The following is a 17,273-nucleotide window of genomic DNA, read 5'->3' on the forward strand; positions in this document are numbered from 1 at the left end:
CAGTTTCGCAAAGTGACTTCCATTTGTTCGTTCTTCTTGGCTCTGACACTGCAAATAACACACTGCCAAGTGCCTGTCCTAGAACAAATTTTGCACCCAGGGCAGGCTCGGCCTCCTTCTGCAATCTATGATTTGTGTACGTACTTCATGACAGACACAATGTGCAAATGGAGAGCTACCAGAGGTTATTCAATTTGTGAATACTTAAATTTAGTACTCAAATGCACACATTTGCAATATAGTTGGCGTGACTACTATTCCTACATTAAAAAATCACCAGGATATGCTTTTATGTTTAATGTTCAGGAAAATTGATCATAGTCCATAGGTAAGTCACAAATAATCATTGTGTTGATATTCTGTATAAGTCTAAATAAAACAGTGTCATCATCAGGTGGGTACAGTCATCACATCTATATAGGGCCTTGCCTTTGGAGAGTCCCTACAGTTCAACACAATTCCTATATCCGCTACCCTGAATTCCAATCTACATTTTAAGGCAGAAATGTGTAAAGTAGGGACCAAGTTGGGGGGCATTGATGAGTGTTGTTGAGTGTTGTTTTTAACATTCTTTGGGGGATTAACATGATGGGCCCTAGGAGAATATTTGAAAATAAAAATAGCCATACCTGGAACAGATATCTTCCCAGCAGTAGGGTGATCCATTTCTAAAACAAGGCCATTGTGATGAACCTATAATATTGACATGAAGAATTAGTAACATACACACACGAATATTGTTTTTAAAACTGAAATATCGACCAAATGACATTTAGCTCAGGTAACAGACACTATAATATTTCTTATCTACAGCTAAATAAAAAGAAACCATTTGTTTTAGGTTTAAAATCTACATTGAGATCTCTCCATAGAGACGTGCTAAGTTATTTGGGGATCCATATAAACCACACAACCTGTTTGATGGAAATATGATATTAATAAAAAAATTAAGTTCTATCCAAATAGAACATTAACAATTGTACCTATCACTGGAAGTATATTTTACCCCAATAAAAAAATAAATCATATAGTCAGCAGATCATTATTTTGGATATGCTGTAATTTTCCTTGCAGAATATCTGTGCTTCAGAGAAGTTAGATGCTTGACATAATGTATATTCCAACTAAAGTGATTTCTGGGCATATATTGTAAACTGTAATTAGCTCATATATATATATATATATATATATATATATATATATATATATATATATATACTATTCAACAGTCATAACCCCTTTGAGTGTAGAAAAATAATTACTATAAACATACTAGAGATACAGAACATATTTCAAATCTGGAAGTGGTACCACTGATTGACAGAAATGCGGACATTAGTGTCACTGTGGAATTTAGCTTAAAATGTTAACTGCCACTAAATATATCTCTTCTCCTGATCTTTTCTCCTCTACAAGGAAAACACTGTGTGCCAAGTTTTAAGTTCACTTTTTGCTTGTCATTCCCCTGCGTGTTTATCCTGCTTTCCACACTGTCAATCATCAGCTCCTCTAAGAAACTGTCTTCTCTATAGGTAGAGACCTTTCATAGTTCATGTTTCCCTTATCCAACAGCTCCCCCTCTGGTTCAGTTTTCTAAAACAGAGTCAACTTTGGGTTTAGCTCATTGCTTGCCCTATTTGTAGTGCACATTAGTCCCCGACTAACTGTCCATGTACAATATCACTTAGCTACCGATGTTATGCAATGCTTCAAGCCATGATATCAGAAAATGTATCATTTATAATTGGCTTGGCAGCATTCAACCTATAAAAGCTTCTATGTAACCAAGATGTTTGCTCCCAAGAACCCTATGAGGTAACTAAAAAAATGGGAGTTGACAAGGAACTCTGCACAGGGTTAGATGATTATGCAAAAATACCACTTTAAGACTTTAAGAATTTTTTGTATAACGTAAAGAAAACCCTTCATATTTGTATAAACACATCACTCGATTGTATATGTGTTAATATGTCTTTAAGCCCTCCTTCTATATAATTATAATAGTTATTAAGGGCCCCCTCTCTTTCTTTGATATAGGATTCTTTTTAGCTTAAGGAATGTGAAGAAGCAGCAGGCAGGCCTTTGAATTACACATGTTTACAGAAAACAAACCCTTTCTATTTAGCTAAGGACACAGTGTGAAATCAATGTAAAAAATCAAAAACAAGTTTCTACAAGCATATAGTGCTTTATCAATCACACTGTATCCTTAAGCCTCCGGTGTGGAGGACAAAGTTTTCTTAAGATGAACGCGTTTCATATGGCACATTTTTAAGTTCTGTGTGGAAACTTGAAATCTGTTCCATGACATCCAGCAAGAACATGGCAAATACGCTATACAGATATGGTTGTACTTGCACAAGTAAAGCAAAGGGTAACTAAAACAGAGGGCATTCTTATCAATAAATGTATTACAACATTGGTACTTAAAAATGCAGTGTAGAAATAAGAATAAAATTACTGATAAAAATTATTTATTCCTTGGAACATGCAGTGGAAGTGGCATATTTAGACATATTTAAGACTGTCAAATTAAAGTATGTGTGTATTAGAAATTAAGTAAAAAAATATATAAAAAAATTCTACATAAGAGGTTTATGTAGCTCGTGCTGTGAGTCTGTGCTTTGGGTAAGAAGTCTACGGTATCAACAGTTACCATGAGGCAAAGTATCAGTAATGGTACATATTATATAATATTAGATATGAATTTGTTTCGTTTGGCTTTATAATGTGCTATTATTTTTATGTATTAAGGCTACTTTATTGAGCAGCATTAACTGGTACCTCCAACAAAACAGCATAGCAGTTCAACCTCAATTTTTGCCTCTGCGTAGGCCAGAATGAATACCAGCGCCTAGTATTGTATATACTCGCTGATAAGCCAACCCTTAAAATTTCAAGAAAAATTACATTAAAACTGTGTATCCCGTCTACAAGCCAACTGTGGAAATGTAGAGTCACCAGTATGAGGAATCTGCACACACACCAAAGGAACTCAGGTGCTTAACTGTGCCAGGAAGGGCCAGCTCCCCAGTAGATCAAAATAAATAAAGGCTCCAGGCACTCAAGGGTTCCAGCTCAGGCAGATTTATTAAAGGAAGACAGCAACAACGTTTCAACCTTACAATGAGGTCTTTATCAATTGTGAAAATGTAAACATGCACACCTAGACCTTCACACTAACACAACCAAACACTCACATTAAGATACATGCACCCAGACACTCATACTAACACCCACAGTCAAACACTCACGCTAACACACATACACAGAGACGCTCACACTAACACACACCCAGACACTCACACTAACACACACTAACATATAAACATGCTACTCACTTAACCTCTGAAGCCTCAGCCTGTCAACAAAGTGTGAGCTTCTACGCTTGCATCATGCAACGTTACGTCACCCTCCTCCAACCTGACTCCCCCTTAAAATATTTTTTCCCATTGCCCCCAAACCCCCGATCCAGTCAAAGTATGTACAGATAAGCTGAACTAATTTCATTGTATTTTTTAACTAGTTGTGGGGAGCTGCTGGGTAGGAAACAGAGGCGGACACCATATATAAGAGATATTAGAGAGATCTGCTGGAGAAACAACTTCATAGTAATAACATGTAAGATGTGAGGGTGTGTTTTAACATTACCATGCCTCCCACCTGTCCCGCTTTTCGAGGGACAGTTCTGATTTTGCCACTCTATCTTGCTGTTCCACTTGACGCTGAACACTGAACTCATGAAAGCTGTACAGAGCAGGAGCTTGGTGGGGCTGCAGGATTCAGGACCACAATCCCACAGTCCCGATTTCATTCCCCAGTATCTGGGACACCAGAGAATGCATACTGAGCATGTGCAGAATTGTACACATGCACAGTAGCACTGCGTCTCCCAAGCTCCACCACCGATGCCTTGATTCATTGGGAGGAATGCATTACTGTTGTTATTAGGGCTGGATTAACTAAGGGGCACATGAAGCAACTGCATGGGAGCCCCAGAGCAGTAGGGGCCCTGAGTCCCCTATGTTTATTTGTAGTAGCCTGAGCTGTTCCACTGCTTTCATAACCTCTGCTGCCTGTGAACTCTGGATGAATGAGGTGGACTGTCAGACACTTGCACAGAGGAGCTGGCTTTACAGCAGGCATGTATTACCTGATTAATCCAGTGCAGAACCAGCTTCTCTCTCCCAGTGTCCATCTGCACCCAGGCAGAAAAAATGGGAGAGCAGTAGTGTGCTCTGATTGACTTCTTCTTCCCTTGCTTTACTGCCCTCCCTTTTCTTTCCCTCCATGTTACATGACCTTGTATGCCCAGTCAAATGCTCCACAGCAGCTTGTATCCTGCTGGCGAGAGGCAACAAGGAAGTGTATTCAAGTGCACTTGCTGACATCAACTCTAGGTAAGTTTAGGCAAGTTAAAGTGCATAGTTTTTTTACATCATTGTGTTGTGTGTCAATATTATGTTGTGCCCTTCATTATTTTTTTGCCAGCTGTCCTGATACGAATGTTTTGTGCCACTTGCCAACATTCCTTTCAGAACAGAGTGGCATTTTATTCACTGTAAATGCTCGGTGCCTTTTTTATTTTACAGGAAAACATGGTTTGCACAGGTACACTGGCCAGGCTTTTAATATGAACAGGGTTTAACATAATGAAGGAATTTTGAGGAATCTGCAACAAGTATTTATATTTAAAATTACATTACTTGTGTTGACATGGAAAAATAGTTGGACGCAAGAAAATGATGGATTTTTTATATAAGTCCTAAAGCTCCTTAATCTGTACTTTTTATTTAGCACTTGGGCTCTTATTAACGAGTGGCAATTAGTAGACTGTAAATTAGTAGATACAATTTAGTATGCAGGAGATATGTTTAAAGCAAAACAGAGTCTCCAAAATGTCTTGGTATGTCCTATGGGATAGAAATAGAAGGGATATTGCGAGCAAGGCATTCTCGTTCAACATCAGTGCCTGACTTTGCAAATGCTCTACTGGATGAACGGAATTGGAGATCAGGGAAAGGACATCACCACAAGTGCCGCCATTTGGGCGGAAGTTATATCTGTAGAAATGTAGCCAAAGATAAAAGATTGACATTCATGAAATCATTAAAAAGTGGAAACTCTATAGACTTTTATAGAATGTGTTTCAGTGCTTGAATGCCCAATGTACATAGGGAAAAGTTAATATCATACACACATAAAAATTTCATTGTGAAATCTATGTCCATTGCATGTACATATTAACCCCTAACAAATCAATAAAATAACCACAGACACAGAATTGTAAATTGGATAGAATTGGCCGTAGCTTTATTTAAAAAAATGCTAACATTACAAAAAAATGGCCACTCACAAATACACTAAAGTCAACGTGCATTATATATCAAACATTTGACTATAGGAGAGTCAAGTTGATGCAACTTAAACATAACAAACAACCCATAGATTAATTAACCTGGGAGTTGGAACTAACTTGTAAGTGCCTCTTACTCCCTGGTACTTAAATTGTTTTTAAATAAAAACTAAATGAATAAATAAAATCATGCCTGGTGTGGCAATGGGCAGTAAAATAATACACAAGCAACACAAATACATTATTTAGCCATGAATATTAGTTTCAAGAATGGGACACTGAACAATCTAAAAATAAATCTAATTAAATGCAGGCCACTTTCCACAGTGGCTTCTGCCTTGTCTGTTTTGTAGATTAGGTTCAGTTGGAGTACTGTGGTAACTAGCATCACGCAGCACTGCCTGCTACTTTTGGTAAGACTCCAGGGCCAAATCACTAGGACTGGTGATGGCCTAGTTACATTTAAGAAGGTTTACAAAAGTAGCAATTAATGCATATCATTGTTTCTCCATGAGCTCTTTGGCCACATTGAACATGGAGCATCAAACATTTTATAGGACACTATCGCCAAGTAACCTAGGAGGAAATGTGCCACTGTGCACATGTAGATTGCTTATTGCAATTGACTATAATTGTATTGACACTGGTGTCCATCATTAGATCTTAGCTAACATCTCCTATGTTAAGGTTTAGCAGTTAGACGAATATAGTCAAGACAATATGTGAGAATAAAATACATGCAAAGTTCAACAAAAGGGGGGCAATAGATACACTATAAGGAATAAAATTAATATTCCAATGTATTAATTGCAATTATGTTTGCATCAGGTTTTGATTCACTTGCGGTTTCTATGGGGTTTATTCTGTGTGGCATGTGTTTATCTTAATCTTGATCTTATACCGAATAATGAGTCTTGTTTGTGACTATGCTTTAAATTAGCATTTCATATGTTGACCTTTATTTATATAACGTGTTTCATTTATATATTCATGCATGGGGTCTCTACTCACAGGTCCTTTCTTGGTGCCCATGGAATCTTACTTTTTTGACTGAAAAAATATTTATTCTGATGTATGTTTTTATATCACTGAAAAGGCCACAGTGGAGCCAGATTCTCAGAATATTATAGTTTTGTTTTGGTTTGGAAGGTTACTTGCATTTGGAGACTCCTACTTTCAGTAGTTTATGTCCTTGGAGATGGTTATCCATGAAATAATTCCTTTATTAGGGACTGTAGTCCCGTAATAAAAATATATGGTCTCCAATTTTAAGCAGAAAAGAACATAAAGTTATTTTGATAAAGAGCCTTTTGGTGCGAAACACGTTAAGTAGGTTCTCTGTTCTATCGGCTGGTTTGTTCTTTGTCACTATTTTTTTCATCTTAAAATTAGACATCATATATTTTTGTTATGGGACTATGGACCCTAATAAAGGAATTATTGCATGATTTCAATAATGCATTGTTTGACCGTCTCATCTTTAAGGAGATACAAGCACTTGTATGTGGATTTAGTTCTGGATTTTTATTTATATTATTACATAATATTTACATGACTTACATTAAAAATAATTTAAATGTTTTATTTTTCTGAACATTTTAAAATATAGATGAACAGCTTGTATCTTCAGGTAAACAGCTGTGGAGATTACATAGCTGATCTTTGAAGCGTAATGAGTGGAAGCTATAAGAAAAGATCTAAAGTGCTCAACATATCTCATTGTTCAAGAGTTTTAAATCTTCAGGTTCCTCTGGAGATGTGCAGAGCTGGGAACATACTGGATTTCACCTACACCCTTAAAGTGCTCCAAGTAACTGTTTTTTAGTCGCTGGGTGGTGGAGTGGCCCTTGGTCACACTCACTCCTCATCCAGGTTTCGCCCATTCCAGTGTAGGTCTAGCTCACTCCCACTCAAGTTTCACCAACTTCCTACTGTTTCAAATTCTATCTTGGATAGCCCTGTCCCTATGCATGGGCAGCCCTATCCCCTTCAGCGCTTCCTGCATCCTTTAAGGAGTAGCTATCAGCTACCCTTAGGAAGTTCTCACATATAATAAATCTCTTGTTACACCTGAAAAGTTGATCTAAGGAAATAAACGTCATACGTGACAAAACCAAACCCTCTGCCCTTAGTGCCAGCTAAAATGTACCCTCTCAGATTATAACTTAACTTAATTTAACATTACAACTCTTAACATTGTCTAACATGTCTAAGCAGGGTATCCAAAGTTTGTTAAAACAAAGTAAATTTCAACATAATTGAAAAAATATTCTCATACAAATAAAATGTGCTTTACCATAGCACCTGCTTATATGTAAATACACAAAAATGATCGAAAAAGAAATGTCAATACAGTTTGTGCCTAGAGCTATGTCTAAATTACAGGTATATAATATTCACACAGAGAATTCACTTTTCATTTATCATCAGGAATGAAAAGGCTTATGTGGAAAATGTACAATCGGACTTGGCAGCAAAACACAGGGTTGCTCATAATAGCACCTATTTTTAAGATCAAAAGAAATATTAGCCTTTAAAAAATTAGTTAAGCTTCATCTAAATATAGAATGCAGAAATAAAATGCCGTGTTAGAAAAAGAATCAACAACCAGGATAGAGAAGAATTTAAAGGGATTCATGAGGTCACTGACACTCACTTTCAATTATATCCTTTTTTCCTGGCAAATTACAAAGCTATAATGTGTTCTTCTCGTGCAAAACTGTGACTGACACAAAAAAATTTCATTTTATATATTGATTTATTTTTATATTAATTTATTAGCCAATGACTCCAAGAGCCAAAATTGGTACAAACAGTATATGAGTATCATCCAGGAATACATTTAAGGTGAACATATCTACTAAGATAAATTTCTGTTAAGCGCCAACGGATAAAAAATGGTGTACACTGCTTTTAAAAATGATTCACCTTTTTTTTTTTAATGACCTGTGTTTTGTTTCTTAGAACATAATATCCCTATTTAACATTAGGCAAAAGGGAGATTTGCCCAGTCAGTGGCTGTCAGCAGTTGTTTGATTCTCCATGCAATCATTGTTCTTATTGTTAATTGAAAGTGAGCTTTTAGTTTTGAATAATTAATATTACGAAGTATACTCACAAGTACCAGGATCAGTAGCATCTGCTACTGCCTGTATGTCTCAGTATTGAGACCATTAATCCTGACTAAATTCCCAACTCCACCACGCTTCACTGTTGCCTGTAAACACACGTTCTTGTACCACTGTCCCGTTTGTGCACAATTAAAATTAAAATTTTGACTCATCAGCCCACAGCACTTGCTGCCATTTCTCTGCATCCCGGTTCCTGTGTTTTTGTGAATAGTCTCTTGGCCTTGTTTCCTCATCGGAGATATGGCTTTTTGGTCTCAAATCTTCCATAATAGTAGTATCTACTCTCCAGATAGTAGATGGGTGTACCAGGGTCCCACTGTTTTCTGTTAATGTTGAGCTGATGACACTGCTGGACATCTTACGATTGCAATGTATCTTTCATCCACTGCACTGTTTCCTTGGCCAACCACTGCATCTACGGTTCTCAACACTGCCCAATTCTTTGTACTTCTTCAAAAGAGCTTGGACAGCTTGGGAACCTCTGTCTGCCTTAAAATGTCTGCCTGGGAGAGACTTTGCTAATGCAGTATAACTACTTTGTATATTGTTGCTGTGTTGCCATGTCTTGCCATGGTGTATGACTTTTGACATTAAACTGTCTTCAGCAACCTTACCTGGTTAGTTTGCTATTGTTCACCCAACCTGTTTTAGTTAATGATTATGTTTCAACCGACATATTAATTTAATGATCATTAACACCTGTTTGGTACAATTGTTTAATTATACACCTGGCTATATGCCTACAAAATCCCTGACTAGGTGCAAGTGTACCTATAATTGATTCTGTATTGACTTGAAGGTTGGTCACACCAATTATTGATTTGATTAAAAATTTTCTTCTGTTTACTCACTCTGGGTTTTGTTAAAATAAAACTATTTGTAATAATAAAAATAAACTGTTAACATGTCTATTTTTGAAAGCATTCTTACTTTACATATTTTTTCCATACCTGCCTAAAACTTTTGCACATGCATATAATTTGTAAATAAATCTTAAGTCACATCTACTCTTGAGACTAGATTAATGCTTAAAAGCTAGAATAATAACTATTTGAACAGGTCCTGGGAGCAAAGTTATGTTTACAGTACGTCATTTTGAAATTCCAAGACCACATTCCCATTATTGCACAAAAATGCACAAATACCATTCGACTTCTTATCTTTTTTTTTTCTCCTGTACAGACAGCTAAAATATTTAAAGGCTTAAAAATAACACAACTTTGACAGAGACAATGGAAAAAAAATCATTTTCCATGACCTAACCAGGACAGAGTCTGGACTGTTACTTAAATTAATCTGAACTCGTCTTCTCAAAACGTGGAGAGCCCGTCCTCAGCAAGGCTGTCTTTGATATAGGCGACTGACTGAATGACTGTTTTCTGCTTTAATCCATCAGCACATGCTTCGAGTTGAACAGAATAGCCGTAGACTGTCGCCAGTAAATATCTGCCGCTTTTCTGTGCCAGTATCACTGAGACAGCCTACATCCTTCTGTTGCATAAACAAAGCTCACCGTAGCAAAAAACATCAAAGGGGAAGTTATCACATTTTATTGTTCAAGTATTTTAGCAATAAGTTGCTGGAGAAACCCAGGCTGTAGGTCTACACTGACCATATAAAGCATAAGATAAATGTCTCTTAATTGGCTTGCAGTTTTCAGTTGCACATAGTATGCAATTACATAAGCTCTAAACTGATTTGCTTCAAATGCCTGGGTCACACCTCCCAAGTATACATCTGTGTTGTAAATGTCCTAAAAGACAATTAATGCTTATATAATCATGAGGAAATATGTTTAAAACAACATATTTTGCTCAGATATATAACTACATATGAATAGGTCATAAAAAATGTGAGAACTTGGTCTCTATGTGAAGATCTTCAGTTAATTAACAATATAGAAGCATTTAGTGATATACACTCCTCTCCCATGACCCTCCTACTTCCCGCCAACTTTCTATCTACTCTTTGACCCTATCCCTAAGTCAAACTGCAGTTAGCCCCACCCCTAATTTCAAAAACTTTATTAGGAGAGAAGAGCTCCAGAATGCCATTGCCTCTGATTGGCTGCTTTTGCAATTAAAACACTGTGAGTCAGCATAAGCAGCCAATCTGGGGCAGGAAGGTGCTCCCATTGAAATCAATGTAAAGACTTAACAAATGTGCACATGGATCTAAACAGACATCTACATGCAGTGTTCAGCAGAGCAAGCACTGGATCTGATTGGAAGTGAGTACATCGGAAAGACTGCACAAAACGTTAAAGGGACCACACAGCTATCATATGCGTTAATATGGATATAATGGCTGGAGTGCTCCTCTAATTTGTAAGAAAATAAACCTATGAAAATGCAAAAAAACAAATAAATCATGTAGTGTGTAGTGTTGAAGTGATCTTTTTGTCCCACAACTGATTTTAAAAACTTTATTAGGAGAGCTTCAGGATGCCAACCGTGAAAGGTTTCTAGGTATGATCACAATGTCATATGAAAGGTCTTGGTAAAGCTCAGCCAGCTAGCCTTGCTTCAAATTATACCTCTAAAACAAATGTGTCCTTCTTATGTATTGTAGCACAGGGACGCATGCAGCCCCTCTGGCATAGGATGAGTCCAGGTCATTGAAACTGCCTCTATTCTGTAATGTGCATTATATATAGTTTAAAGTAGGAATTGCAGCTTTATGTGATGCAAAGATCTGTTTGATAGAAAATGACAAGCATCACCTTATAGATATAAAAAGTGATAAGGAAACCATCAGAAAGTGATGAACATTCTACACTGGCACATTTTAGAAACTCAAAGATTTCCCTGAGGTTAATCCACACTGGCTAGAAAATCCATAATTTATGAAATTACAGATATAATTTTCTTAGTACTTTCAAATATCATTCACCATACCAGGGAACTTCCCAGGGTAGACTGCCAAGTGCTGTCCTTGAGACAGGATTAACCCTAAGCAGCCTTTAGTAGGTAGAGAGTGGGTAGAGGATGGCTGAGACCAAACACTTGACCAATGAAGGAGGAGACTGAGACATGGGTCAGCAGGGCCTCATCTGGAGATTTAAGGGTTTCCAGGTATCCCAGTCACCCTAGATATTTCACATTTCCCAATGTTGCTTTACTGATTACAGGAGGGTCTGGATAGACCCTCTGGGAAACTTGTTTCTTTTAATATTGTTTCCAGCAGTGTCAGGATTGACACTCTGATGCTATTCTGATGTAATTAGCGTTAGCTGCTGCTGAAAGGGTAAGACCTCAAGCTCACTGGCTTAACTAGGGGGCCCTGTGCAACCCCTTTTTCCTGTCTCCTCGTACCCCAGTTTAAAATAGTTTAGAAAGGGCCCTTCTGACCTGGATCGCACAGAAAAATCTTTTACTCAACTAAAAAAGGAAGTAGAAAACTAGCTAAATAGATTCTACTATTTGTCCTGAGTTTAGAAATACCCAATGTTTTTATGTTTTTTGGCTGTTTTTTGTAAGTTATTGGGCAATAAGTACAAGTAGCGTTTTATGATTTCCAAACCTTTTTTTCCAAATCTGGTCATTCTGCCTCCATCTCCTCTTTGGAACATCTTTGAAGCCTGTTAACTCAATTAATCCCCATCAAACCATATATTTTTGAAAAATAGACACCCCAGGGTATTTCAAATGCTGGTATTTTAACCATTTCCATGCACTAATTATACAACCACACTTTGTCAAACTTTGTAATAGTAATTTTTTTTTCCACACGAATTGTAATTTAGTTATAAATATAAAGGTCCTGGTATATGTCACTGTCAAACAACACTCCAATATGTGTTCAGCAACATCTCCTGAGTATGGTGATACCCCACATGTATAGGCTTGTCAGATTGTTTGGCTGGTAAAAGGCTACTTTTGGGACATGCGTAATTCAGGTGGTCATTTGGTCATTCTGCCTCTATCTTCTCTTTGGAACATCTTTGAAGCCGACTACTTCAATTTACCCCATCAAACCATATATTTTTGAAAACTATACACCACAAAGTATTTCAAATGCTAGAAATTCTACCACCTGCCTTTCCCAAAATTTTATTTTGTATTTTCTTCCACACAAATTGTACTTCAGGAAGGAATTCATAGCTCCTGGTATGCGTCACTATCAAACAGCCCCCCAATGTGTGTTCAGCAACATCTCCAGAGTGCAGTGATACCCCACATGCATGGGTTTGTCGGGTTGTTTGAGATTTAAAATCCCACATTTGGGAAGTGCGCTTTTTTTCTCTATTTTGGTCAGTCTCTACCTATACCCTATCTTTGAGCCCGGCCACTCCAATTTACCCCATCAAGCCATTTTTTTTATGAAATTAGACACCCCTTGGTTATTTGAAGTTCTTTTATTTGAACTCTTTCTATGTTGAGATTTTTTTTGAAATTTTAGCACTTGCTCAAAATAATAAACGTTACTTTATTTTTATTTATTTTTTTATTTTTTTTTTACACATTTTGCTGGTACTGGATGGTTCCTCTGGTGACATCACTGCATAATTATTTTTAAATGTTAGCACATTTTTTTTTTTAGCATTTTTTTTTTCCATATTTTTAATTTTTTTTAAATATTTTACTAATCACATTGTGATTAGAAAGCTGGGCTCCATTGACTTGCATGGTTGAATGCAGTACCTGTATTCAACCTGCAAGAGGAGCCAGAGTTCTCTAGAGGGTCAGGAGACCTTCTAGCGAACTTTTTCATCTTTATTATTTTTTTTTTACAGGGTGGCCGCCATCTTGCGCATGGTGAAGATCACAGCCCGTCCTGGGGTAAGTGTTTGGTGTCGCTGGATGCCTCCTGATCGAGGCATTCCAGCGACACCATTTAAGTTTAGGAGGTGATCGTTGATCATGACATGGCCCCTGATGCCGATATCGGCGTTACTGAATGCCTCGACATCGAGGCATTACAGCAACGCCGTTTCAGCGAAGAAAGTGATCATTGATCACTTTCTAGGCTTATTTAATTTTTTGACGGTTCAGGACCGTCAAAGGTCGTTAAGTGACCGTTTTTCCGTGACGGTCCTGAACCGGCAAAGGTCATCAAGGGGTTAATAATACTTCTACTACTCCTTTTATATATATATATATATATATATATATATATAAATGTATGTAAGCATGGATGTGTACCTGTGTGTGTGTGTGTGAGCGTGGATGTGTAAGTGGGGTGAGATGGAGTGTGTGTTAGTGAGTATGAGTAAGTGTGTGTTATTTGTGCGTTTACATATGTTGTATGTTGGAAGGGGGGACAATGATGGCACAGACCAGTTGTGTGGGAGCAATGATGGCACAGACTAGCTGTTGAAGTTGGGGAATTTTCGAACCAGGGCTCCGTGGTTTCTAGTTACACCCTTGCTCAGGCTACTGACAGCCTGACCTCCTGTGCACCAGCAGTGATACAAAAACCAAACGACGTACTATTACATCCTTGTTCATCTAGACCATGTTTTGTAGGACATAACAGTATGTTGCAAGGTTGTGAAGCAGTTAAGCAATCAGCTAAAATGTTTCAGACAATGACAGGCCCACAGCATATAAGAGCTGTTCAGCTCAACTAATCTGCCATTTTTTTCTGCTATAAAGACTCCAACCTTAAGTAGTAACAGTGCAGTGGCCAGCTGGATACACGCCAGCTAAATGCATAGCATGCAGTAGTGTGTATCCAGCCAGTGGCTGCATATATCCGAATGCCTTAAAGTCCAAGGACAGTTATGTATGCCTAGTCTGTCCCTTTATGCTTTTACTTGTACAAATTGGTATATACGAGGAATCCATTTGCTTTACATGCCTGAAACCTTTCATCTTAGGGTATTCAAAGGTAAGTTTGAAGGACCAACTTTTTGATGCACCAGATCCATCTACATGCTAGATCCAAGCCATACTTTTCCATGAATTTGGAGAATCTAGATTAAACTCAGGCATTAAGATTTTCTCGCAAAGAGATGCTACTGAGTTCAGTCTTAGTTGAATGGCAAATTTACCAAGCATGCGCATTCTTGTGTATATCTGAATGTTTGCCTCATGTTATCTCAGAGATTAATTTATGGCAAACTATAAAAAACGAAACACTTACCTGGCACAGAATTTAAAGCTATGCTGCTAAATTTTCATTGTTTTGGCATGATCTGAAATTCCTTGCCATTGAATGGCTGGTTTTCTAATGAAATCATTGGCAGTATGCCCTGTGACTGATTAGCTTAACAGCTTAACAGCCAATCGGTGGGAGGAAAGTGCTCCCATTGAAATCTATGTACAGAGTTTACACATGTGCATATGGATCTAAACAGAAACTTACATGAAGTGTTCAGCAGAGCAAGCGCTGGATCTCACTGGATGTGAGTACATGGGAAAGACTGCATGAAAAAAGGGACCACGCAGCTATATTATGCGTTAAAATGCATATGATAGCTGGAGTCATCCTTTAATTTGTAAGAAAACTAACCTATAAAAATCATGTAATGTCTAGTGACCTTTTTTCCATACAATATTTCAGACTTTTAGGGAGTATCCCACTTCATATAATATCCTACTGTATAAATATATTTATACTACATGACAAAGGCAAGTCCAAAACTTTGGACTGGCACTGGGAGGCAAGAAAGAATCTGGGTCACTTAATGTGAGGTTTCTTGACATCATGGTGAAAGCATATATATGTATGTGAGCTAACATGGATGTATATGTGTAAGTATCTGTGTGTTAACATGGATATGTATATGTAAGTGGCGTGAAAGGGAGTGTGTGTTAGCATAAATGTGTAAGTGTGTGAGCGTGAATGTGTGAGTATAAATGGTGCAAGAGGGAGTGTGTGTTAGCATGAGTGTGTGTGTGTGTGTGTTAATGAGTATGAGTAAGTGTATGCTAGTGTAAGTATGTGTAAGCATGTGTATGCGTGTTCATATTAGTGTTTACATTTGTGTAAGTGTGTACATAGGTGTGCCAGCGTATATGTTAGGGGGCAAGGGCCCAATGGAGCCACTTGACTTTAATTGCTCCCCTGCCAGATTAACCACTAATGTCTCCAGATGGCAGATTAACCACTAATATCTCCTGAATGTGACCAACAACGTGTGATTGATCCACTATATTTTAGTGCTGTATGTTAGATTTTACTACATAAAAATATATATGTTTAGCTTGTATTTCTACCTAGGAAAATGTGGGTTGTTGAATCCCCAAATGCTGTGTAATTACTTTGATATTACCGTATTACCTTCCAACATTCTTATAAAAGTGGGGCACACACATCCTGGGCTGGTATCCTCCCAGCTAACTTGACTTTACATACCCCAAGACATTCCAAGAAGTCCACCCCCTGCTGCAGACACACTTCTCTATTATAGCATGATTCTTGTTTTCCAGTCCCCTTGACTCACTGTATTGCATGCCCAAATGTAACACCACTTCCTGGCACGCAGGGAATACAGAAAGCTTCAGCTAAGCGGGACTGATATCCACATCTCGGGAACAGATTACTACGACTGAGATCCAGAATAAGTATTGCCCTGAAGAGAGCAGGACAGTGACAGGGGTGTGCTAAAGATCTGAAAATAAAGTGATGTAACTACTTAATGGGCCTGAAAGTAAATTCATATATTTATCTGCTTGCTAATTTTAAATAAGATTTACCATAAGGTATAAGCATGCATGTAAAGTGTGGGCCATGGAGAGAAGTACCTTTGCATCTTCAACTGTCAAAAAATAAATGACAATTTTTAACCTTTGTTATTTTTTCTGTGCATCTACTAAATGTACATTTTTAACACAACAGGCTCACTTTAAAGGCCAGACTTACAAGAAGACGATTATATATTTTATGTATCCATATGTGTATTATTCCCATATGTAGTAGCTAATTTACAGACCACCGCAGTTGAAGATGAAATTACACATTATATAAAATAGTAAAGAAAAAAAGACAGATATGGTTTCAGAAAAAAAATCCTTGGTCCCATAGGGATTACATTGAAGCCAGTACAATTTAAGAAATGTTCTTACATGGTTAAGCAATTGCAGTTTTAAGCAAGTAATAAACAACATTCTTTGCAATGTCACCCCGAGGTGAGGTTTTGGAAAAAAATGAAAAAAAAAAGATTTATCATATAAATATACAACACTGTCTTATTAAACCAATTGGGAATTTAAGCTAAAAATATAAGAACATTTATGTTCTATGTCAACCCTATAAACATTTTAAAAAAAAACAACCTTTCAGTTATATAGCAACAAGCCAACTATGTGTTTATTAATATATGAGAACAAAACTTGAGAATAAAGGTTTTGTGTATTTACATATAAAGCCCAAAAGACTGTTAAAATAATATTAAGTATCATTAGTAATTAATAGCAAATATTTTCTACAGTTTACAAAAGATAATGATGGACATACAATGTAGAAAAGATAATGATGGACATTGATTTCACTTTAAACTAAAATGGCCACGATGTTTGATGTAGAACAAACTGGGGCACTCCAAAGCTATTATTTATTATTATTTATTGAGCTGTACAATGGATAGAAGATATGGAGAAATTCTAATGTAACTTTATTGTGCTTTAATACACAATCAAACAAGAAAGGTCACCAAAGAGGACTGTTCACCATACTTGGTTTGCATAACAATGATCATTTATAGGGATCATTTGTTGCATGTGTTTTACTCTTATAATTGGTTGTTATAATAAATTTGCTATTATATGTTCATACCTGGAAACTCTCCAAGCTTGACTCTTTGGGTGAAGCCCTGCATCGCACTCGGTGACTTTTCTCTT

General features: G+C 37.1%; 1 protein-coding gene across 1 annotated transcript in view; it reads right to left on the bottom strand.

Annotated features, from left to right (window-relative positions):
• The window catches only part of LOC149300678 (succinyl-CoA:glutarate CoA-transferase-like), a 292,551-nt gene that overhangs the window by 66,281 nt on the left and 208,997 nt on the right, over positions 1 to 17,273 (bottom strand). Inside the window, exon 13 of the mRNA XM_089484747.1 lies at positions 630 to 693. Within this exon, the coding sequence (XP_089340873.1) occupies positions 630 to 693 (64 nt within the window). The remainder of the gene's footprint in view (positions 1 to 629; positions 694 to 17,273) is intronic.

This window comes from Sceloporus occidentalis, unplaced genomic scaffold (genome assembly GCF_023333645.1).
Source record: "Sceloporus occidentalis isolate IW3139 unplaced genomic scaffold, rSceOcc1.0.p SCAF_23, whole genome shotgun sequence".
Lineage (NCBI taxonomy): Eukaryota > Metazoa > Chordata > Lepidosauria > Squamata > Phrynosomatidae > Sceloporus > Sceloporus occidentalis.